Genomic DNA, 23,257 nt, shown 5'->3' on the forward strand with positions numbered 1-23,257 from the left:
TGATATTAGTTAGTGAGTCTACCATATAGAGTTCAAATCTCTTGGCTGAATGTTAAATGTCTTCACTTGATATGTTCTTCAATTTGAGATGTCAAAATGCTTAACTGAGTCATATGCTCCTAAGTATTACATGTTCATGTCACATTTGCTTCCCATGTCATTGTTATTATCGTAAGTCCTTATTCATATGTCTTTTACTACTGGTCCATAGTTCCAATTCTTAATAATGATTATGACCACCAAAACAACAATCTCAAAAGAGATAATGATCATCAAAAGAACAATCTCAAAAGAGTTATGATTATCCAAAGAACAATCTCGAAAGAGTTATGAACATCAAAACAATAATCTCAAAGATAAAGAATTTAAGTGAAGCTATCTGTATAATTATGGGTGGCAGCCCAGGGACAAATGCCTAGCATGGGTCGATCCCAATTGGTATAGAAGGGTGGCAGCTTAGGGGCGAAAGCCTAGCATGGGCCGATCCCAATTAGTATAAGAGGGTGGCAGCTCAGGGGTGAAAGCCTAGCATGGGCCGATCCCAATTTGTGGAATTATGAGGACAACATCCCAGGGGTTAAAATGCCTAGCATGGGTCATCCTCTTCTAGCTGATCAGCTAGTCATTTGTATCATATGTCTTATAAATATTATAATGCAAAGAAAAGTAAAGAAAAGAATATAACATACACGATTCCACAAGTATAAGCAAAGGTGGTCTCTAATCCTTATCTATTGATATTTGGTTTCACTTGAGCTCTCATTTTACATATGGTTGTATTATGCCTTACATATTCAGTACATTCTTTCATACTGACGTCCCTTATTTGGGATGCTGCATTTCATGCTGCATGTACAAGTACTCAACTAGTAGATCTCCCCAATAGAAACACATGATACTCAGCGGTTGTTGGTGAGCTCCAGGTTGATTCGGGGCTTTTCCGAGTCTTTACTATGCGTATTTCATAGTGGTACAAGTCATGGATTCCAGTAGACGCTTTGTAGACACTGTAAAGCTAACATCTGTATTCATAGTTTCACTTGTCACATGTATCGGTTCAGCTAGTCAATATGTGTTGTATATGAAGCTTCTCATTAGTAAATCTATCTGCATAGTAGTTTACTTTCTAATCATAGGTCACTTGTAAATCATGTGTTCATATGGTACTTGTCCGCCTTACCTAGGGTTGGGGTGTGACAAGTATCTCCCCTGATTTTCTCCTTTTTGTTATTAAATAATTGTATTCTTGCAAATCAAACAAATAAAGTACATAAATCATATACATAACAAACTAAAATACTGACATTTTAAATAATTATTGAAAGTGTAGCTAAGGGGTCCTATTGAATGTCAAAATAATGACATTTTGAAATTTTTCCATAATTGTATTCTTTATCAAACAAATAATAAAAAACATAAATCAGATACATAACAAACTAAAATAGTAGTACTATTAAATGTCAAAATATTGACATTTTAAAAATGAGCAACTTTCACATATAGCAAACAAAAAAATAATATTTGTATGTTATAGCAAAGTTTGCATAATTGCGCTCCATAGCAAACATATATATGTATAATTCGATATACATATACAATTGAAAGCTATGTCTATTTCGCTATACGTATATACAAAAAGAAGCAATTGTATAATTCGTTGGCTCGTCTTCAGATTTGTATAATTTCGCTGGCAGGCCATTTGTATAAATTGTTGTTAGCCTCTCGTTTGTATAAATAGTTGACAAAAATATTTGTATATCAAAAATCGCTCTCTCTTTCATTTTATACAAACATAAATTGTACATTATACAAACATAAATTATACATTATATTTGTATAATCTGTGTTTGTATAAAACGAGAAAGAGAGAAAGGCAAAAGAGAACTGGGCAGGGGAATATTTGTATTGTATAATTATAAGTATATAAGACGAATATATATGTATTTGCATGTGTATATTCAATTTTCTTTCGTTTTATACAAACATAAATTTTACATTATATTGTATAATTTGTGTTTGTATAAAACGAGAAAGAAAGAAAGGCAAAAGAGAACTGGGTAGGGGAATATTTTTATTGTATAATTATAAGCGTATAAGACGAATATATATGTGTTTGCATGTGTATATACAATTTTCTCTCGCTTTATACAAACAGAAACGCAATTTATACAATTCTGTTGTATAAAGCGAGAGAGGCGAGCACAGAGGGAGCGAGCGAGAAAGGGAGAGTGGCAAGCGAGAATTTGGAGGGAGAGAGGCGACTGGCAAACGTTTGCTACGGGGCGCAATTAAATCAAACAGTAGCTACTTCATTTATTTTAGATTATAAATTTGTCATTCTGTACAATTATCCCTTTAAAAATTTACCTATTAAAAAGAACCCAATAACATTTTTTTCAATTCGGTTTATGATAGGTTCAATTTTTTTTAACAATAAAAATCATTGAAAACGTACGATTGCAAAGTGGTGTGACAAGCCCTAAAAACTAGCAGGTGAGCCCATACGTTAAAGCAACGAAAAAGCACAACATTTTCATATGAAATTGAATTTGTGAGGTTTGTTTGTTCGTTTGTTGTTTACATGAATCTCCGGCAATGAATAGGGCGGCGTTAATCAGCTCTCAGGTGAACCCTATTCACATAAGGGCCTCTCTTTTTCATTCTTCCCCAATCTTGGAACGCAGAAGACGCACTCATTGGGATTCTGTAAGAGTCTCTCTCTCTATTCTATGTGCAACAAGTTTGTATTTTGTAAACAACAAGCCAATTTTCATTTCTATTCTATATTTTCATCAAGTTTGCTCCTTTTTCTTGTTGTGCAGGGAAAAAGTGCCAATAAAGGCTCATCAAGGGTAAATACGCTATGTTGCTTCAATTACATTTTTTATTTACCCTAAAATTTGTGTTTTCCTTCAGATTATGACTAGTGGAATTACATTTAATCTTGTAAAATAGCTATCTCCCTTTGGTTTGGTTAGGTTAATGAGTTGTTTGGAGTTTTGTTTCTTTTTTTTTTTGAAGCTGTTAAGTTTTATTTCTTCTTGACATGGAATTCAGCAAAATCCCTATGATAAACTAGCAAAAGCTTGTGTATTTTTAAACAAATTGGTAAAAACTTAGAAATATACTGTAAATCAAAAATTAAACAGAAAAAGAAATCCAGAATGCTTACTTTCTGTTTTAAACTTGTTAGTGTTTCATGCATCACACAGATTCTTGAGTAGTTTAACATTCTGTGGTTAGCATGGATGGTTACTTGAGCATTTTTTGTATCTGAATTTTGGAGCCATCTCTGATTCATGTTTAACCTTGGAACTGTTGAACTATTAGTAATTTACAATAAATTATTTTATTTGTCTTTTCTTCTCATTGTACAACAACAACATACTCCGTGTAATCTTGCAAGTGCGGTTTAGGGAGGGTAGTGTGTACACAATCCTACCCCTGCCTTGTGAATATATAGAGGTTGTTTCCCATATAGCTTCAACTCAACTAGCGCATATCAAAAATCAAGTGTGTAAGCAAATACAATACTAAAGAAGTCATATTGAAAAACAATGGAGAAGAGAACAATAACAACAACAAATAATAAGATAACTGGCACAAAGGAAACAACAAGTAATACTAAAATCAAAGAATAAGTTAATAGGAGAGTAATAATAACAATACTGATAAGGAGTCTAGACAATGCTTGACTACCTACTAGCTTTCTGCCTGTGAGGAATTTTGGAGAAGAATATTATTGAATTGTATATCTACATTATTACACAAAGACCCTATTTATAAACACTAAAATACAATCCTTTACCAAATAGGATACTATATACTATTCATATTCCTATTATAAGTAGGATTGTATATACCTATTCCTATTCTAACACTACCTTAATACACAACCTCCAAATCTTTCTATTTAGGGTCATGTCCTCGATGAGCTGCAAGTTTGTCTTATCTTGTCTAATCACATCTCCCCAAAATTTCTTCAACTACCTCTACCTCTCTTCATACCCACCAAAGTCAACCTTTCACACCTTCTGTTGGGGCATCTCTGCATCTCTTCACATGTCCAAACCATCTCAGTCTCGCTTCCCTCATCTCGTCACCACGGAGGCAACTCCTACCTTATCTCGGATTAGTGTTGTTAAAAGCGCTGAAGCGCCCGCTCTAAGTGAGAAGCAAGGCGAAGCGACAAATCATTTTGTCCCAATGTCAAAATGCATAGTAAAGGTCTTCTTAGTAGTGTTCTGTCTACATGATGTTTTGCTACTAAGTAGCTTTCGCAATCATCCTAGTACACCAAACCTAAAAATCAGCTACATGACATAAAACTTTCTTTTGTACTAGACTAAAGAGGATGGCAATAATACTCTTCCCTGCTGCTTGCGTTGACTCTTGGCTTTAGGTAACATAGTTTTCAGGGTGGGGTTTACCTAAGTTTAATAAATTAGTTTCAGGGTGGGGTTTACCAAAGTCTTATAAATCTTTAGGCTGCTGTCTTAATGGGAATATAGGCGTTGAGTTGATTGGAGCTCATAGATTGAAAATGATACTGTGTTTCTGGATGTCAAATGCAGATCTGTTCATGTTACTCACTGTCAAAAAAATTGTGCTCATCTTGTGATTAAACTGTGCAACATGGGCTCATTCTGTTGGAATCGCAGAGTTTCAGCCTATATGATGCAGTTTTTCTGGGTGTGTAGAAGCTAGAAAGATATTTTTGGTGTTGAATGATGTTTGCTTATGTTAGTTAACTATGTTCATGGTCCGGTTTGGGTTAGTTTTTGGTTAAAACCAAAATCAAACCAATTTAGTCGGTTTTTTAATTATTAAAACCAAAACCAAATATAATTCATATTCATTGGTTGGTTTGGGGGTGTAAGAAACACAATGATATTTCACTCTTTCATTTTTTTCCTACAATTAAAAAAGAATTTTTCATCCCTTTCCACCTATAATCCGTTATTAACGTTTTATTGTGGTAGCTATAATTTTCTTGGATTATGGAGAAAATATCTTCAGATCTATTAGCTTTAATCAAGTGAGTAAAGTTGAGAAGAAATATATAGAGATATAGAGGCAAATCTCATTGTTGTTTCTTTGAATAGATAAATTTGGATTCACGACTTTGTTAAGGAATGAGCTTAAGGTGTAAAGTTCATTAGCCTATTAGAGATAAATAAATTCTTCATGAAAAATTATGCAAAGTATTTAAAGTTATTTATAAAAGTTAATATATTGTACTCCCTTTGTTTCAATTTGTTTGTTTGGTTTTGTCTTGTCACGAAGTTAAGAAAGCACTAGCGAAAGCAAGGGGTTTGCCTTCTGGGTCGAGCTCGTCGCACCGGGCTTGCCTAGTGCGGGTTACCTCTCCTGTGTGGTTTGCGAGCTATTGCATAAGAGCGGGGGTTTTACCCTGTGCACACTCAAAGGTAGTGGCTGCGAGTTTCCCTTGTCTTAAAAAAAAAAAGCAAAAAAGATTTTTGAATTTTGTAGTCTCAAACTAAAGATATGTAGAATGTACCAAAACTTCAATCTTTGATTTCATGTCACGTGAAAAATTGAAATTAAGGGGATGCCTTTGGGAGCCAAAAGCAAATCCATAGGCATCTTGAATGGGGTGATTGAAAAATGTGAAAAAAGGTTGGTGAATCGGAAGAGCCATTACCTTTCTTTAGGTAGAAAATTAACACTCATCAATAGTGTTTTGGACTCTATGCCTACCTATATGATGTCTCTTTTCCCTATTCCTGATGGTGTCATTTATAGAGTAGATGCTTTGAGAAGAAATTTCATGTGGGAAGGAAATAGTGAATCCAGGAAATTCCACTTGATCAAGTGGGATACTCTTATTAAGAGTAAACGGACAGTGGTATGGGGGTAAGGAATTTTAAAATCTAGAACCAATGTCTTATGATGAAGTGGCTGTGGAGATTTGCCTCCACTGAGCAAGCACTGTGGGAAGAAGTAATACAGGCCAAATGTGAAATGGAGGATCACTGGATAACTGAAATGGTCACTAGCACTTATGGATCAAGCCTTTGGAGAGCCATCTGAAACCTTTTGGCCAAAGTTCAGAGGAAACTGTAGTATTAAATTGGGTAATAGTCGGAAGACCTCTTTTTGGGAAGATATATGGCTATAACAAGGATCTTTAAAAGCTTTGTTCCGAATATTTTCACCCTAAGCCAGCAGCAAAGGGCCACTGTGGCAGAGATATGGTCAAACCAAGGGTGAAATTTGAGTTTTAGGAGATCCACAGGTTGGTGGAGTTTTACAATGTTTTGTGGTAGTTCAAAGGAACTACTGATGCACATAATAGTTTGGGATGGTAGGATCACAAATTAAGACAATTTTAGTGTCAAAACAACCTACAAGAAGTTTAATCCTTGTAACAGTCAAGAGGAATGGGCGGCCATGGAAGCTGATATGGAAAACTAAAATCCCCTATGAAGTGTCTTGTTTTACTTGGTTTCTTGCTAAGAAGACAATTTTGACCCAGGAAAACCCTATGAAGAGAAATATTCAACTGAGTCCTAGGTGCTTCCTATGTGGTGAAGAAGTAGAAACTATCACCCATCTTTTCCTTCACTGTAGGACAACCAGCATTTTGTGGAATGCCTTCATCAACCTGAAGGGCATGAACTGGGTTATGCCTAGGAGAGTTACCCAGACTTTGAGGATATGGAAAATCATTCCGGCTTGCATTTGGTGGTCTGTGTGGAAAGAAAGAAATCTCAGATGCTTCCAAGCCTTGAGTAATTCCATCTAGAAGATTAAGGTGAACTGCTTAGTTTTGTTTCTTTTTTGATGTAAATAGGAGTACGTAGAATATTTAGAATCAGTTACAGATGTTTTAGGTTCCTTGTAAATTTTGCTTTAGGATTGAAGATCTTCCTTCTACTCTCCACAATTGTAATTAGGAACCTGTTACATGTTATGGCAGGTTCTGATTTTTTGGAATAGAAAACAACAACCTTCTTTAAAAAAAAAACTGAAATTAAAGGTGTCAAAAAATGGAAGGGACCTTTATGAAATGGACTAAAAAGGAAAGTAAGACAAACAAATTAAAATGGAAGGAGTACATATATAATTATAAAAATTGTGTATATAATTTATTGGTTGGTCTGATTTTTTCTTTGCTTTGTTTTTTTAATAAAACCAAACTAAATATTATCGGTTTCTTGAAGCATAAATTTAAACAAAGCCAAAACTACATAAAAAAATAGTTTATTTAATCATTTTGGTTTGATTTTCGGTTTGGATCGGTTTACGGTTTTTAACCAAACTGTGAACACCCCTAGTTTTAGTCTATAGAGTTTATGAGGTCAGACTGAATCCTCCCATAATTGCAGTGTGGTTAAATTTATATATTGCTATATGGGAGTGTTAGCAAAAGTTATTGGTTCTGATACAATAAAAATAGTCCTTGGTCCCAAACTAGTTTGCTGTGTTACACGAATTTTCAATATCCATTCCGTTTCATCTGGATCAGTTTCATCCCAATACTCAATAATTCGTCTTCTAAAACAAGTTTCTTACAATTTCTTTTTCAATTTTTTTGTCTTCTAAGACAAGTACAAGTTGCGTTTCTGATAAGCATACAAAATCCTACTCGGCCAGCATTCTATTTTAGTTACAGAGATATGCTTCATTTTATGATGTTTTAGGTGAATTGTTATATTGATTGCCATCTATTGTTCCAGAAATCATTCTTCTCCAGAAGATATAGGAAGCTTAACTCAAGGCAGGCACTGTTTGAGAGTGTGAATGGATTTGCTGAACAGTTTTTCCAGGTCATTCATGAGCCAAAATAGATTATTTATTGCTGAATTCACGGTCCTTTAAAATGCTTCTAGTGATATAAATGTTTTTTTTTCTTTCTAATTTTTCTAACTTATAGAATGGTCAGTGGAACTTTTTATATGCTAAAATATATTCTTGCGTGTGCTTTGTGAGTGTCTATGGAAGGTCTATTTGGAGGGAAAAACGGAAAGATATAGAATAGTTACTGAGTTCGGCAGTTTCAGATGGTTCTCTACAATGAAGCTGTTAAAAGTTTGACAATGGCTTGGGCTGGACTTATGGGCATTTGGCTCTTAACATAGGCCAGATCATGTTTACCCTTGGGTTACTTTTCAAATGGTCAGTATGAAATGCTTCTTTCTCTTTTTTGTTCCCGCCTGCCGAGGACCTATGTTTCAAAACAGAAAATATTATCATCTCATCCATTGACTTATTTTGCATGACTAGATGTTTGGTAGAGGCATTGAGGCTTGTTTAGTAGTTGGGAAAGACTGTTGTGCTGCTCCATGGGTAATGGGTATATCATTAATGAATAAGCTGAGGTCTTTTATTTGAACATGTAAAGTGCAAGACGACTTTTGAGGGCCAATTCTGCGATTTGCTTGATATGGAATTGAAAAATGTTATTGTTGACTTATTTCCATTCATTGTTATTGCTTACATGAATAAATTTTAGTACTTTTTGCAATGGAGGTTCCTCTTTTCCAGTTACACTTTCTTCTCGTGTTACTAACAACATTATTCCCTTTCCTAGAAAGAGAGTTTTGAGTTTAAAAGCTTGGAAATTTTTGGCCTTATCAAGTAGCTGCTTACATTGCATTCAGTTTTCGAAGCCTGAATCACTAGACTGTGACTTTATAAGGGATGTTTTACTAAAGAATTATGTTGACACTATTACTTAATTTAAAGGCAAAAGGGTCAAAATGCCGCTCTACTTTCGTCTATTAGCTAAGTTTGTCCCTAGTTACACTTTCTTCTAATAGGGGAGATAGTAGATTTAGTAGATTTTATAGGAAACTTGTTAAGAATACCCATCTGATGTGGGATGTAAGTTTCCAATTCATCATTTTTTGGATGATGAATTTTTTGGTGTGAATATAAGGTTACCCTTTTTTCAAAAAAGTTTGTCCCTAGTTATACTATAGGGCCAAATATGTCCCTTCCAATACAAAGTATGCAAAAATGCCCCTATATTGGATGGAATCCCCAAATCAAACATACATACCCGATTTCCCCTAAATAACCCACTACCCTCTTTAACCCGACCCAACCCACTAAACTAAATAACCCATATCGAATTAAGAAAAAAATACCCGGTGTTCCTCACATTCATTCCCCTCTGAAAGAACGAAAATAAATTGTATATATAATGCTGCTGTCTAATTGAAGATTGTTGATACTCATGATGTTATTGAAGATTGTTGATACTCATGCTGTTTAAAATACCTCTTCAACATGGATTATGACTCCATAACATAATCAAAGAGTAATAAATCTGAGTGTCATCAACTTGCTCCACTGTTAAATTGATAAACTCTACCTTGATGATCAGTTTATGGTTGAAACCTTAATTGTTTATAGTCACTCTTTTTGCTTCCATGTAGAGCGTTCTGGATGTAGCAAAAAGCTGGAAGAGATAAAAATTGCATCCCTTAATACGGGAGTTCATTTTTGATACTTCTTACTGCTCAAGTCTTTCTTCTCCTGGAAATCTATCCTCCCTCTCATTTGATAAAAATCCTTCTGTGCTACATTAGGGGTTTGTGATGGAGGTCTTGGCAATGCACAAGAACAAAGATTGCTATTTCCACCTTGGGTATTGTGGGATACCGAAATTTCTTGCCCGAACTTCCTATATTGATGTGCTTTTAGCCTGAATTATGCAGTGCAGCCAGTCTTCATTACATTCCTGTATGTGGAACTCATAAACAACGAAATCCACTATAACCTTACCCTCTGTTGTTTTCCAAAAAAAGAACAATGGTGTTTGAGATGTGATTCTTCAGCTTCTTCGAGGTCCATCACTAGCTTATGGGCTCGTGTGTGTTATTTTTCGTCTGCACTCCCTTTTCAATTTTATCGGAAGAAATTTTTAGAGATTAATATAATTGGGGTATAATTTGATATGGGCTATTTAGTTTAGTGGGTTGAGTCGGATTAAAAGAGAGGAGTGAATTATTTTGGGGGAAATCGGGTATTTTTGTTTGATTTTGGGGATTCCATCCAAAATAGGGGCATTTTTGTATATTTTGGTAACAACGGGCATATTTGGCCCTATAGTATAACTAGGGACAAATTTAGCTGATAGACAGAAGTAGAGGGCCATATTTTTAAGCCCTTTCCCTAATTTCAATTCTGGACTTTGAAGCCTACAAAGTAGTCCAATCCTATATAATTCTTAGCTTTAAAGAAACTTCCACTATAACATTGTTTTTCAGCATTTCAGAGCTGGCAGCATGACTGTGATGAATATGACCCATCTTCAAGCCGAGACAGTTCATGGTTTAGACGAGATTTCAGGGCCAGTGGACACAAAGGGGGAAGATCAAAGAACAAGGGACAAAATCAACACAGTAAGTGCACCTTTTGTAACATAATGCAGTATATAGTTTCTAGAGAACTTCACCTTTGTTTGAGTTTGATCTTGTAAAATACAACCATTTTTAGCTCCAAAGTGTCATGTAAAGAGCCTAATTCTCTTTCTTTGCGTATGTCATTTGACAAACCAGGCCATTTAGCTATCAGCCTGTGCCTTTTGAGTATTGAGCAATAGCTGATTTTCATCAACTCATTTTCAGGAGTGTTCCAATTCTTGGAGGAGGAGGATATCGAGATAGAGACCTTTTTCCGTTCTACATTTGGTGGAAACAGATACTACCACTGGTCATTTATTAATGAAGAACCACAATGGAGGAACTCATCAAACTACTCTAACAGCCGTCAGTGGAATTGGCGGCATCAGTACTCGGACTATGATGAGTCAACAGACTCTGAGAATTTAGAGTCAGATTTGAGTTCAGAGCGTCTGACTCTTGGATTGAATGCATTTGGCCCTTTGAATCTGGAAGATATTAAGAATGCGTGAGTGTTTAATGAATTGCCAGCTAGAAAAAATTACTTCCTGATGTGTTTTGATATCCGTATTGGCAAAAGTAATGTCTATATCACTGATTGCACATGCTTTACATTTGCAGATATCGTGTGTGCGCACTGAAATGGCATCCTGATCGCCACCAAGGCTCATCTAAGGTATATCTATTTCATTACTATTACATTTGTGATTTGATGTTTTCCCTTTTCCACCTGCATCCATTATACTCCACTCGGCTTTTTCCTAAGGCGCATACAACACGTGTTTTCCCTTTTTCATACACGAAATATGTTCAATCCTATGCTTAGCTCCATGAGTTCACACCTATGATTGATATGCTCCTTTAGCATTTTGAGGGACGGGCTTGGAAGAATCTGTCTTGTGTCTCTTGGTCTGTTATCATGCTTCATTCATTAGGTCTCTTAGAATTTGCTGCTTTCATCTGACTGATTAGCTGAGCTCCTAGTGCTGGGTAATATATTTGCCCTTGGATTATACTGACATTTGCATACACTATCAAGTTCATGCATGAGATATCAATTCACACATATACTTATACAGATGAGACAAAAGAAAAGGAATCAAACATTCTATTCCAAGTCAATATTCCATATCTGTTAGCTTCTGCTCAGAGCTTATTATTGCCTCACTTTTCTCATGAAATTCAGATTAGTTTATAGTATCCAAGCTTATCTTTGTCTGTTTCTCTGTAATCCAGCTATATTAGATAACAAGATTTGATTAATTGACAGGTTGTTGCAGAAGAGAAGTTCAAGGCCTGCAGTGCAGCATATCAATGTTTGTGTGATAAACTGGGATTAAGTCAATAATGGAGCAGATAGTGACACATCCTAGATAATTGGATGATGATTACTCAATTACTGAGTCTCCAAGAGGACATGAGATATACTAACCTATATCATCAATAAAAGAGGCCCTTTAATTGTATTTGAAATGGTACTTACACAAATAGGAAGCTATGTCAAATTAGATTATTTGGAAGCATTCACAAGTGTTTGTAGGAGAGTTATTTTGTTACCCTGATATATTTTGGTTGGGCTTTGTCCCTTATTTGGGATAATTTTAGAGACATTCTCTAGGTTTAAATTGGTAACACTGACTTCCTTTGTGATTTATAATAGCACATTTATCTTTTTTATTTTGTCTTTTTGTAACCATTATTAACTTATTTACTATGATTTTTTTATTTATAATTTGACTATTTTACCCTTTCTAGTATTTTACTTTTAAAATTAATTAATTTTGTCAAAATATCTTATTTAATATTTTTCAAGAATAAAAGAATGACAAAAGGCACAGATAATGGCTCGAGGCAATGAGAAATTTTATTTTGTGAGTTACATAATCAAGATAACTTATATGAGTTTAGTTTATTATTTGACAAGTGGATACATCGGTCTCACAAATTTGTTTTTAAAGTAAAGTAGAAAATAGTAATATTAAAATCTACATTTTTCCTAATTAGAATGCACAATAAAAGGAAATTAAAATGTGAAAAGATATCTATATCAATGGCATTCTATCAAAATCGGTTAAATTGGAACTTTTAGTTGCTGCAATTGCAAACTCTCAGCTTTCATCATAAGTTCTTAATTGAAGTCCTTACATCTAGGATGCCAATTTAATTTTAAAATACAAACATTTTCTACAACAACAAAAAAGAATGTATCCACATTTAATATTCATGTCAAATTAATAGTTTTGTAATATATCTTTGTAAATAAGCCTTTTACACTTAATCATGATTAATTAACATGTAATTTCACATTATCTCGGCTTCTTAGGCACGTAAGGAACCGGTTTAACATTTTCTCAATTAAAACCTCAATTATAAACAAGTTTTACACAGACTAGGATATTTTTGAAATTGTAAGTGACATGATTCCTTCTTCAAAAGTTAAATCAATAATCGATTCACTGAAGAATAATCCTAATATGCAAGAACTCTAATTAAAATTATAATGAAAGCAAAGACTTTGCAGTGTTGAGATCTTTTCACATTTTATTATGCATTCTAATTAGGAAAAATTCAGATTTTTAATATTATTTTTTCCTTTATTTTTAAAAACAAATTTGTTGGATCCATGAATCCAATTGTCAAATAATAAACATAAGTAATGTTTGTTATTCAACTCACAAAGTACCACTAATACACATCTAATATATGCGTTATTTCTTTTAATACACTCTAGCATACGACCCCTTAAAATATACGATTACTGACATGCAATGAATACCCATTCTTACATTACTCCTCAGAAAACACTAAACTCAATAAGAATTGCAGAAGATCAAACATGAACAATTAAATTGTGATGTCATTTGAGTGCGTAGAAAATAAAAAAGGTTTTGACTATTACAAGAGAATCCAATTTAAAGAGGTACTAATATTACAAGAGAAACCAATTTAACAGAAATGATTGAAGAGAGTTTAGACAAATTATATATTCTTAAACCTCCAAACACATCAAATGTAAGTAAACCTTTTTTTTTCCCCAAAATCTTGTTCGTAAACCTTGAATCCTTCCTGTAATCACATAGAAATTTTAAGTATCAAAGCTTTGAAACAACAAAAATACAGGGAGAGAGACAAGAAAATGAAACAAGTCTTTTGGAACTGTTCAAACCCACAAATTAAAAGAAGAAAATTACTCTATATAGTCGTGAAGTTTCTTACAAACCACATTACTTTCAGAAAAGAAAAACACAAGGAAAAGATTAATGACATGAAAACATTAAGGCGAGCTTCCACGTAAAATGATTCTGGATAGTTGAACACAATAATAAAAACTTCCACCCATTACAATATTACTAAAGGGAAGAATTACCGAGACGGGACAAGGAAGAGGAGGTGTAATTTAAAGGAATTCATTAATAGAGATGTTGTGGGCTATGAAATATAGTGACTCGTGATATATTAGAGAACATTAGTTAATACAAGGGATCAGTGGGAATACACAAATGGAGTCATCATCAATCTCAAATCATCTCGAAACACCTCCAAAATTGATATTCAACTTCCTTTCCAACTAAACTCAATCGAGACAAAATAACAAACAAGAAATCACAAAAATTCGAACCAAGCTTTAATGATGCTTTCAGTCTTTATTTTTGATGTACTGATGTAGAACCACAAAAAATGAAATATTATTCAACCCGACAATGAAATCACTGAAAAACTGAAAATTAAAGGGAAATTGGCAAATATAACACAAAATGAAAAAACTAATCAACATTTCTCAGTCGAAAAAGGAAGTAGAGAGATTTGGAAGAAAAATATTGAAAGATTTTGGCTGAAAACAGTAAGGAGTTTTCTTCTCAGAAATGGAAACACTGTACAAATCTGATTCAGAAGCCATGGAATGTGAACGTAAAATCTTAATTACACAAAATAGTATGTCGGATAAGAAAAATTTTGAGAGAGAGTTTAGGAGTCTTCTTCTCAGAATTGGAATCAACATGTTCAGTTTCTTTTTCCCTAATTATCGGAACTTGAAAAAGAAACAGCTGGTACCTCTAGATTTTTTCGGTTATGAGATACTCCCTCCATCCCAATTTTATGTGACACCATTTGACCAGACACAAAGTTTAAGAAAAAAATAAAAAACTTTTGAAATTTGTGGTCTAAAACAAACCTTAGATAAATCATTTCATTAAGGATAGAAGGAGAATTTTAAAGTTAAACTGTTTCTAATTATAGAAAAATGAGATTCTTTTTGGGACAAACTAAAAGAGAAAGTGTGCCACATAAATTGAGACGGAGTTGGAACAAATTTTGTAGCCTGAAATGTGGGTATGGTTTTCTTATGCTATAACAGTACCAAATTTCCTTTTATGTCTTTCTTGGGCAGATTATGAATTTTATAATCCATCAAAATTCCTTTTGTGATTTGTCATTTCTAACATGTTTTGGTTTGGATGTTGGGCGCCAATCACAACACTGGTGATTTGGGTGGTGACACTTGTTCTAACTAACATTGTGAATCAACCAGTCCATAAACCTCCATCATATCATCGTTTAACAATGGCAGAAGAAGGGAAAGGAAACTTAATTTTTTGGACTTAGTTTACTCCCTGCTCAAAGCCTTCCATAGCACACTCTCTTTTGGATGCATGCCATCAACGAAACTACTTCATCAAATACACTCTCATATACTGATATGGACAACCACAGCATGGTGGAATATTGCTACTTTAGGAGATGAAGAGTGTCAACTTTGAGCTTCTCTCTTCTCATAATTGGTAAGAGCCATGTCATTCTATACTATCACTCTCAGTAGCATTTCTTGTTTAAATTTCCATTAAACATGCTTCCAACTTCACCACTTACTATTCTCAGCATAAAATGAACTAGATTAGTATTTATACCAGATATAGCTATAAATTTAACCAATCATATACTCAACTACTCCCATTTTATGATGCATTTTAATTAGGTATGGAGTTTAAGTCAGAGAGATAGACTTTTCAAATTTGTTCTCTAACAAAAGTCATAGATATTTGTGTGGCCATAAATCATTTCAATGAAGGTAAAATGGAAAATTTAAAGTTGAAATTATTTCTAAATATTAAAAAGTATCTTTCTTTTTTAGAAAAAACTACAAAAGGGAAGTGAATCGCATAAATTGGGACTGAGTAATTCGTTGCATTTATAGAACATCCAACAAGAAAATTCTTACTACTTTCTAGAAGCAGGCAACAATAAGAGGTGCACCATCTCTCTCCTCTCACCCTCATCCATGAGTCCATACTTCTCCTTTTCATTTCTTCTCTTTTTTAAGCTTCCTCTTCCTCTCCCTCTCACTTATGATTAAGTTTATCTATTTATTTTTTTCATATTTTTGTTTAGTTTCCTCTATTGTTCAACCTTCCATGCACCTATCACTGGTCAAGCCACTTCCCAGGATCCTAACTTGCATAAATTTCCTACATGAGCTTTCAAGTGCCTTGAGAAACATCACCAGGTATTTGCAATTTCAATAACATGGATGAGATGAAGGTCCTTGCAGGATGAAGGAAGGAGAAGAATATCAAACAACAACAGGGAGTTCAAGGAAACCAAAATCAGGACGCAAAATCCAATGAAGTGCTGTTTAACAATATCAAGAAACAGAAATACACTTATATGGCAACTTTTAGCTGAAATATACACCCTTTTGGCCATTACTTTGTACCTTGCTATTATGAGTGGATTTGAGTGGCAAAGCTGAGCATATGGCACTCAAGGTTTCTGATATTCAACTGCAGTAACAGAAAAGATAAGCTCATATGATTCTTATTCAAAGGAGTAAAATGAAAATAAAAAGGAAATCAAGCTTAGCATTATTGTAGAAAGGAATGTCATAAGAAAAGATCTTCTGACCACCACATCTAACATGATCAAAAAAAAAAAAAAGGAAAAACAAATGTACTCTTTCTGTTTCAAATTATATGTCTTTCTTTTCTGCTGTTTCAAAAACAAAAAAATAAATCTATATTTCGTAAGTTCTAAATTTCAACTTTGTTTTTTACCTTTAATAACACTTTCATATAGGAAATGATAGATTCATGAAGAAGAAAAGCTTCTTTGTATTTCTTGATATTTTTTTACATCTCATAAGAATGGATTCCTATAGAAAGTCCTAAGATTAAATAAGAAAAGGTAACATTCCACAATCAATAACATTTAATTACAATATCAATCTACTACTATAATTAAGCTGGGGAATCGCTAATCAATCAATCAACATCATGGTACATTTTAGACCGTAACATTTAAAGGGTAGTTTTGGTATGTTATACACACCTTTAGTTTAAGATCACAAGATTCAAAAACATTCTTTACAATCTTAAATTTCATGCAGTCAAACTAGGACATCTAAAATAAAATGGTGGAACTATTATCTTAGAAGGATCTCATGCTCATGTTTTAATCAAAGTGTCTTCGTTGTGACAGGGCCAAGCATTACCCAAAAAGAGACAAAATGAGAGAAACTCATAAGATATAATCCACATCCAAATTTACTTATTTTACTTGACAAGTACACAAACAACAGCAGAAATTTGATACGTCTATTTTATATAGAAATTTGGATACCCAAACTTAGTTTAAATGCTTGATTTGTCAGCTACTCTTATGTCATTTGGTGTGTTTAATCTTGTTCTATGGTTTCAGAGGCATTGGAGCTTAAATAGACTTGAAAACAATCAATTCTGGCTCAAAAGTGGCTAAGTGCAAAAGAATTTAAAATGCAAACATTGTGCGTATGGGGAAGTCTAGTCTCCCATGCAAACACCGACGATCTTGAGATTCAGAGTTCTGGTAATGTGGGAGTTTGTGTCCTTGGTTTCTGATGCACCACAAAAATTCGAAGAGCTTAATCATTTCACTTTTGATAGTGTTTGCTGCAAAAGTCCATTTTCCAGCACATGTATAGAACTTCATAGAGGTGATATTCCAACTACAGCAAATGCATGTGGTGACTACCTATGTATGTTGGGTAGGGGTAGAGCAATGGGGCCAGACGAGATCAAGGTGGAATTTTGGGAGAGCGCATGCAGGGCAGGTATTTAGTGGTCAATGTTGTTTTCAAGACGGCGAAGATACCTAAAGCATGGAGATGGAGTAAAATGATTTGTTGTTCAAGAACAAGAGTGACATTCAGAATTGTAACAACTATAGGAGTATCAAGCTACAAAGCCACACTATAAAGGTGTGAGAGAGGGTGGTAAAGATGACGGTGAGGAGGAGGGGTGACTATTTCCGAGAACCAGTTTGGATTCATGTCGAGGCGCTCAACTATAGAAGTCATTTATCTCGCAAGGACCGGTGGATGAGTACAGAGAGAGGAAGGACTTACACATGGTATTCATTGACCTATGAAAGGCTTACAACAAAGTATTAGGGAGGTTCTTTGGAGGTGGTTGGAAACTAGAGGTGTACTTGTGGCATACACTAGGGCGATCAAGGACAAGCACATTGGCGCCAAGATCCAAGTAAGGATAGTGGGAGGAGATTCGGAGCACCTCATGGTTTTGATAGGGTTGCACCAAGAATCATCCCTTAGCCCATTTTTATTTATCTTGGTGATGGATGCATTGACGCAACAAATTCAAGGTGAAGTGTCATGCAGTGTTATCAAAGGCGCGCTTAAGCCCTAAAGCGAGGCTCAAAACATGTTGAGCGCTTCGCCTCGCTTTATGTGCGCTTCAGTGTCGTCATCAAAGTTCTAAGACAAACTTTTACTTGTCAATGAGCCTCTTATGAAGAAGTGACACTAAACAATTGATATTTCACTTTATCATAAAAAAATCGATTTCTTTGGTCATTATAATTATTAGTCTTGGACTAACATACACATTTTATTTTTTCTCCCTTTGAGCCTTTTTTCATTAAGGCCCACGCTTTATATGTGCTTAAAGCCCCCACAGACCTTAGAGCTTTTTTGCGCTTTTCACTTTTAATAACACAGGTGTCATGGTGTATGTTATTTGCAGACAACAAAGTTCCGATTGACGAGAATCGCGATGGAGTTAACACTAAGCTGGAGGTTAAGAGCAAACCCTGGAGTCTAAAGGATTCAGGTTGAGCAAGACCAAGACACAATACTTGGAGGTGCAGGTTCAGTGATATAAGGCATGAGGCTGACATAGAAATGAGGCTTGATACATAGGCCATCCAAAGAGAGGAAGTGTCAAGTATCTTGGGTCTATTATTCAGGGAAATTGGGAGATTGATGAGGCTGTCACTCACCATATTGGTGCAGGATGGATGAAATGGAGGCTCACATATGAAGCCTTGTGTGAAAAGGTGACACCAAAACACAAGGCAAGTTCTACACAGGGGTGGTTAGACAAGTTATATTGTATGGGGTCGAGTGTCGGTGAGTCAGAACTCTCACGTGCAAAAGATACAAGTGGCGGAGATGAGGATGTTGCAATGGATGTGTGAGCATACTAGGAGAGATAGGATTAGAAACGAGGATATTCAAGACAAGGTGGGAGCGGCTTCGGTGAATGACAAGATACGAGAAGCGAGGTTGAGATGGTTAGGGCAAGCTATGGATGGTTTTAGGAGAAGTCAATGTAGATCGAATAATTATTGGGGAGAGATTAGACAGAACATGTCATAATTTCAGCTTATTGAGGACATGACCATAGATAGGAGGTTGTGGAGGACACGAATTATGGTCGAAGGTTAGTAGGTAGGACTGCATTGTCTTGTTGTTCCTCCATACAAGTGGTCGTAGTATTACTCTTATAGTTTCTTGTCCGTCAACTTTTTTTACTATTCGTTGTTTCTTCTACTTCGACAATCAAATTGTTTTGTTGCAGTATTGTTACTATTTGTTGGTTTTGTTATTATTTGTTGTTTCTTGTACTTCTATTATTTCTTTTCCTGGACTGCTTTAGACTTGTTTTCTTGAGCCGGTCAATCGAAAACATTTTCTCTACCTCTGAGGTAGGGATAAGGTTTGCGAACACCATACCTTCCCCAAACCCCACTTTGTGGGACTACACGGGGTACATTGTTGTTGTCGTACATATAGTATGCATCTTAATTTGTTCCCTTGTAATTATATGGTAATTATGTACTTCATCAAAAAAATATGGTAATTATGTATGGATTTTATTTCTTTTCCAGGGTATTTAAACTTAGTTATTTATACTCCAATAGCTCAAGGGAATGATCAAGCAGTGTTTTCTCTTCTCATTTTTCTAAATGTTATAAGAGCATTGGTGAGAAACACCTGGGAAGGAAAACACAATCATGTAGTTGGTTGACTTTCTAGGGTTGTTTTGTGTCACCACCTTCTCTTTCAGTGTGGAACCAACATCATCATAGAATTCCCAACCCTTCAGTGAGCAAACCTCAGTCAGCCTCTCTAGAAGCAAACCTTACACACACCCTCATGCGTAGTCAAAACGAATTTTCTAGCCAGCGCGTTAACTCCATATGCCAACGTGTGTGAGCTTTTCTGGTCAAATTTCTGACAAACTTCTTTCTGTTGTGGTGTCGCCAGGTCATTCTGAGGCTACCTAACTAAGTACCTCCTCATTCCAACCACCAAAACACAACCCTCCAGTGACCATCTTCAATTTCCAAACAAAATCTGGCTTTACAAAAAGCTAATATTCAGGTTTACGACTCAGAGCAGATTTTACTATATTGTTTGACATTATATCACCCTGGTAACATCTACTTTATCATATATTTGGTATTTAATTAGGTCTTGCTTTGACTCATCATCTTGTCTCTCAGAATAAGTACTTTTTGTGCTAAAATTATGGTTTCCAGAATCCTGAACTATTCTTTTTTTTGAGAATTAAAAAAAAAATAGTTCAGAATCCTGAACTATTCTATTACTACCACAAAACCTTTGATAGGTAGTGCAAACTATTTATCTTGGTCTTAGTCTATTCAATTATGGGGCAAGGGGAAAGGTGTCCAAAGTCACTTAATTAAACAGGCTAAGGATATTAATGAAAAGGATAAGGGAGAATTTAAAAAGATTGATGCTCACCCCTTTTCCGGCGATCTTCCATCGCCGGATCCTCCTCCAACCCTTTTCATTCCTATCTTTCTTTCTCTGCTCCAACCATGGGGGACGATACCATCTATTTTGCAGTAGGATTCAAATCTTTCGATATTACCAGAGGAGTTTCCAGGGCGGAATCTTGGTACAACTGGGTAGAACGAGGTCGTAAGATGATGACCAGAATGAGTATTAGCCAGAAGACAATGGAGTGGTTAGCTTTCGCTCTCATGGAAGCATCGAAAGGACAGGGAAACTCAGTATGCAGATGGAAGTATCGAGACCAGTTCGCGGAGTTCTTTTGCTCAAGGAATTACAACAAATCGGGTCGTTATGTTAGCATCCTTAAGTTGCAGGGTAAAAGAAGAGCTGTCATTTTTATACCTGAGTGGTCTTTTAATTCTAGCTGGCTGGATATAGCCACCAAAATAACGAGATTCATAAATGTTAAAGCACATAAGGCAGTTAAGATGATGCACAGAGAAACTGAGGAGGGTCTTTCATATTCGAATACTATCAGAAATAATAAATAGGCTACAAGCGAAATGAATGTTGCCAAGATCCAACAAAGAGGGAAAAAACTCGTTATTACAGATGCTACAACAACAAACCAAAACGAGATTCTAGCAAAAAGCGTGATTGGTAGTCTCCCAGAGGAGGTATCAGAGGCCTCTCTTTCAAAGATTAGACGATGGGCGGCAAGCACATGGAAACACAAGCATGGCATCAACATCTACGATTTGGGCCATAACCGATTCCTCTTCGAGTTTCCTAACAAGACAGCGGCGGACCATATTGTTAGAGGAGAGTGGTTCTGGAAATCCCACAAATTATCATGCAATGGTGGTCGCCAACATCAACCTCTTCTCACAACAGGTTGGACCAGGTCTGGATCAGAGTAGTAGGTTTGCCTCTCCAACTTTGGTCACAAAAAGTTTTCCGCGAAATCGGAAACTTATGTGGTGGCTGGATCAGAACGGAGGAAGAAACAGAACTGCGAAACCATCTTAAATGGGCCAGGATGAACTTGAGAGGGGACGGCGACTCAGTCCCGAAGACAGTTGAACTAGTCCATGAAGGTTTAACCTTCAAAGTTCCAATCTGGGTAGAGATGCCGGTGAAAGTGGTCGCCGATAGTCGTAGCAAAATTCCCCTAACGACCCAGCGGTCTGATGAAGGGACTGTTGGTATTCAAGATGAAAGCCTTTTAGGCTTTACAGAGGTGACAGGGCGCGTGGGCTCGTCTTTCGATCCTGAGATTTTGAATTGGCCAGTTGTCTCGGCGCGTGTCAAGACACGAGTGGCTGAGGTCCCACTTCCCACCACATCAAATAAGTCTGATGATGTAGTTAAAAAGAAAAATTTGGGCCCAGATTTGCTGGCCCAATTCGTTTCAACTGGGCTAGTGAGTAAGCCCTCCTCTTTTTTAATTGACCCAATCTCAGCCGAACTTGAGGCTAATAATTCCAACTTCTACATTACCCTGAACTGTGGAGAAGGAGAAGAGGCAGAACAGGATCGAGAGGAAACTGGAAAAGAAGATGACTTTCAGACTTTCATGAAGACAGTAGAGAAGAGGAAGTGAGGGTAACTGAAAACTCCCAAACCCTAGAAGACAGTGCCATGCAAGTTTCTGCTATGTTGAGAAGTGAAGATAACATCTCCGGGTTGACAACAATTATAGATGTAGTACCTCTGAATCAACATAGCCCAAGGGAAGGGGAGGATCCGGATTTCGATATTCCTATATGGATTCATCAGAACATCATCAAATTTGCCAAAGAATTTGGTGTCGACATCAAGGGGTGCAAAGAGGAAGCAACAAGTTTATTCATGAAAATTGACAACATGAGACAAAAAAATTTGAACAAGGAAGAAAAGAACAGGAGAATGACCCCGGCAGCAAAGGGAGCCAAAGAATTGAAGAGTCTCGAGTGCGGAAGTAATTTCAGAAGCAATGGTACAAGGAGCAGGGGGGTTACAAAATTAATGTTGATCAATGACAATCTCTGTTAGAATAGAATAGGAAAACACAATCCTACACAAACTAGAAATAGTTTATAGTCTCCTATTTGGTAAGGAATTGTATTATATAGTGTCTATAAATAGGGTTCTCTATGTAATTATTACAACAACACAATTCAATAATATTCTTTTCCTATATTCCTCACATGGTATCAGAGCAATTGTGAGAGAAAAAAATCGCACAGTTTTTTTTTTTCCGGTAACCTAGTGGCTGTCCAGGTATTTAATATTTTCCGTCACTGTTTTTCAAAAAAACTAACACCACCACTAGCTGAGGAACTTCCCGGCGAGCAAACCCCAATCATCCCCGCCGGAAACCAGTGCTACACGCGCCGTCACGCGCCGCCGGAAGAATTTCTCCGGCGAGTTGACAAATCCACGCGCCGGCGTGTGAGACCTGTTCCGGCCAGTTTTTTCGACCAATTTTTTTTCATTGCGGTCGCCTCTCCATTCCGAGGCAGACTGTATATTTATTTTCTTATTCCGACCAGTTTCGGGCAGTCAGACCTAATTTCCGGCGACTGCACCTTTTTTTTTTCCAGATTCTGACCAGGACCAGCCTTATTTTTTTTTATTTTTTTTCCTCTCTCTAAATTCATAATATGTCTTTAGGGATTGATATTTTTGGCTCCAAGAATATAGGTAGTTCAAGTGCTATGATCACTTCAGAACCATTAATGGGAAGCTCAAACTATTTAGCCTGGGCTTCCTCGGTTGAGTTATGGTGCAAGGGGCAAGGCGTTCATGATCACTTAACCAACAATACTTGTGTGGTAGATGAAAAGGCAAAGGCAAGTGAGAC

The 23,257-nt window shown here is 35.9% G+C and overlaps 2 protein-coding genes across 4 annotated transcripts in view; one reads left to right on the forward strand and one right to left on the reverse strand.

Moving 5' to 3' along the window:
- The window catches only part of LOC125857448 (uncharacterized), a 622,948-nt gene extending 610,789 nt beyond the window's left edge, over nucleotides 1–12,159 (forward strand). The window contains exons 2-8 of one of the 3 annotated variants that reach the window (XM_049537041.1): nucleotides 2,577–2,706; nucleotides 2,823–2,852; nucleotides 7,704–7,793; nucleotides 10,250–10,376; nucleotides 10,602–10,884; nucleotides 10,998–11,052; nucleotides 11,647–12,159. In XM_049537041.1, coding sequence (XP_049392998.1) covers nucleotides 2,596–2,706; nucleotides 2,823–2,852; nucleotides 7,704–7,793; nucleotides 10,250–10,376; nucleotides 10,602–10,884; nucleotides 10,998–11,052; nucleotides 11,647–11,724 — 774 coding nt within the window. In that variant the 5' untranslated portion in view covers nucleotides 2,577–2,595 and the 3' untranslated portion in view covers nucleotides 11,725–12,159. Of the gene's footprint in view, nucleotides 1–2,489; nucleotides 2,707–2,822; nucleotides 2,853–7,703; nucleotides 7,794–10,249; nucleotides 10,377–10,601; nucleotides 10,885–10,997; nucleotides 11,053–11,646 lie in introns of those variants that run through there. The other 2 variants (XM_049537040.1, XM_049537042.1) reach the window with 2 other exon arrangements.
- A 1,056-nt stretch (nucleotides 12,160–13,215) lies between these two features.
- Nucleotides 13,216–23,257, reverse strand: part of LOC125857440 (DNA polymerase delta small subunit) — a 31,138-nt gene continuing 21,096 nt past the window's right edge. Inside the window, exons 14-15 of the mRNA XM_049537033.1 lie at nucleotides 16,090–16,156; nucleotides 13,216–13,442 (exon numbers count right to left, since the gene is read on the reverse strand). Of these exons, the coding sequence (XP_049392990.1) occupies nucleotides 16,097–16,156 (60 nt within the window). The 3' untranslated portion in view covers nucleotides 13,216–13,442; nucleotides 16,090–16,096. The remainder of the gene's footprint in view (nucleotides 13,443–16,089; nucleotides 16,157–23,257) is intronic.

Source organism: Solanum stenotomum, chromosome 3 (genome assembly GCF_019186545.1).
Source record: "Solanum stenotomum isolate F172 chromosome 3, ASM1918654v1, whole genome shotgun sequence".
Classification (NCBI taxonomy): Eukaryota; Viridiplantae; Streptophyta; class Magnoliopsida; order Solanales; family Solanaceae; genus Solanum; species Solanum stenotomum.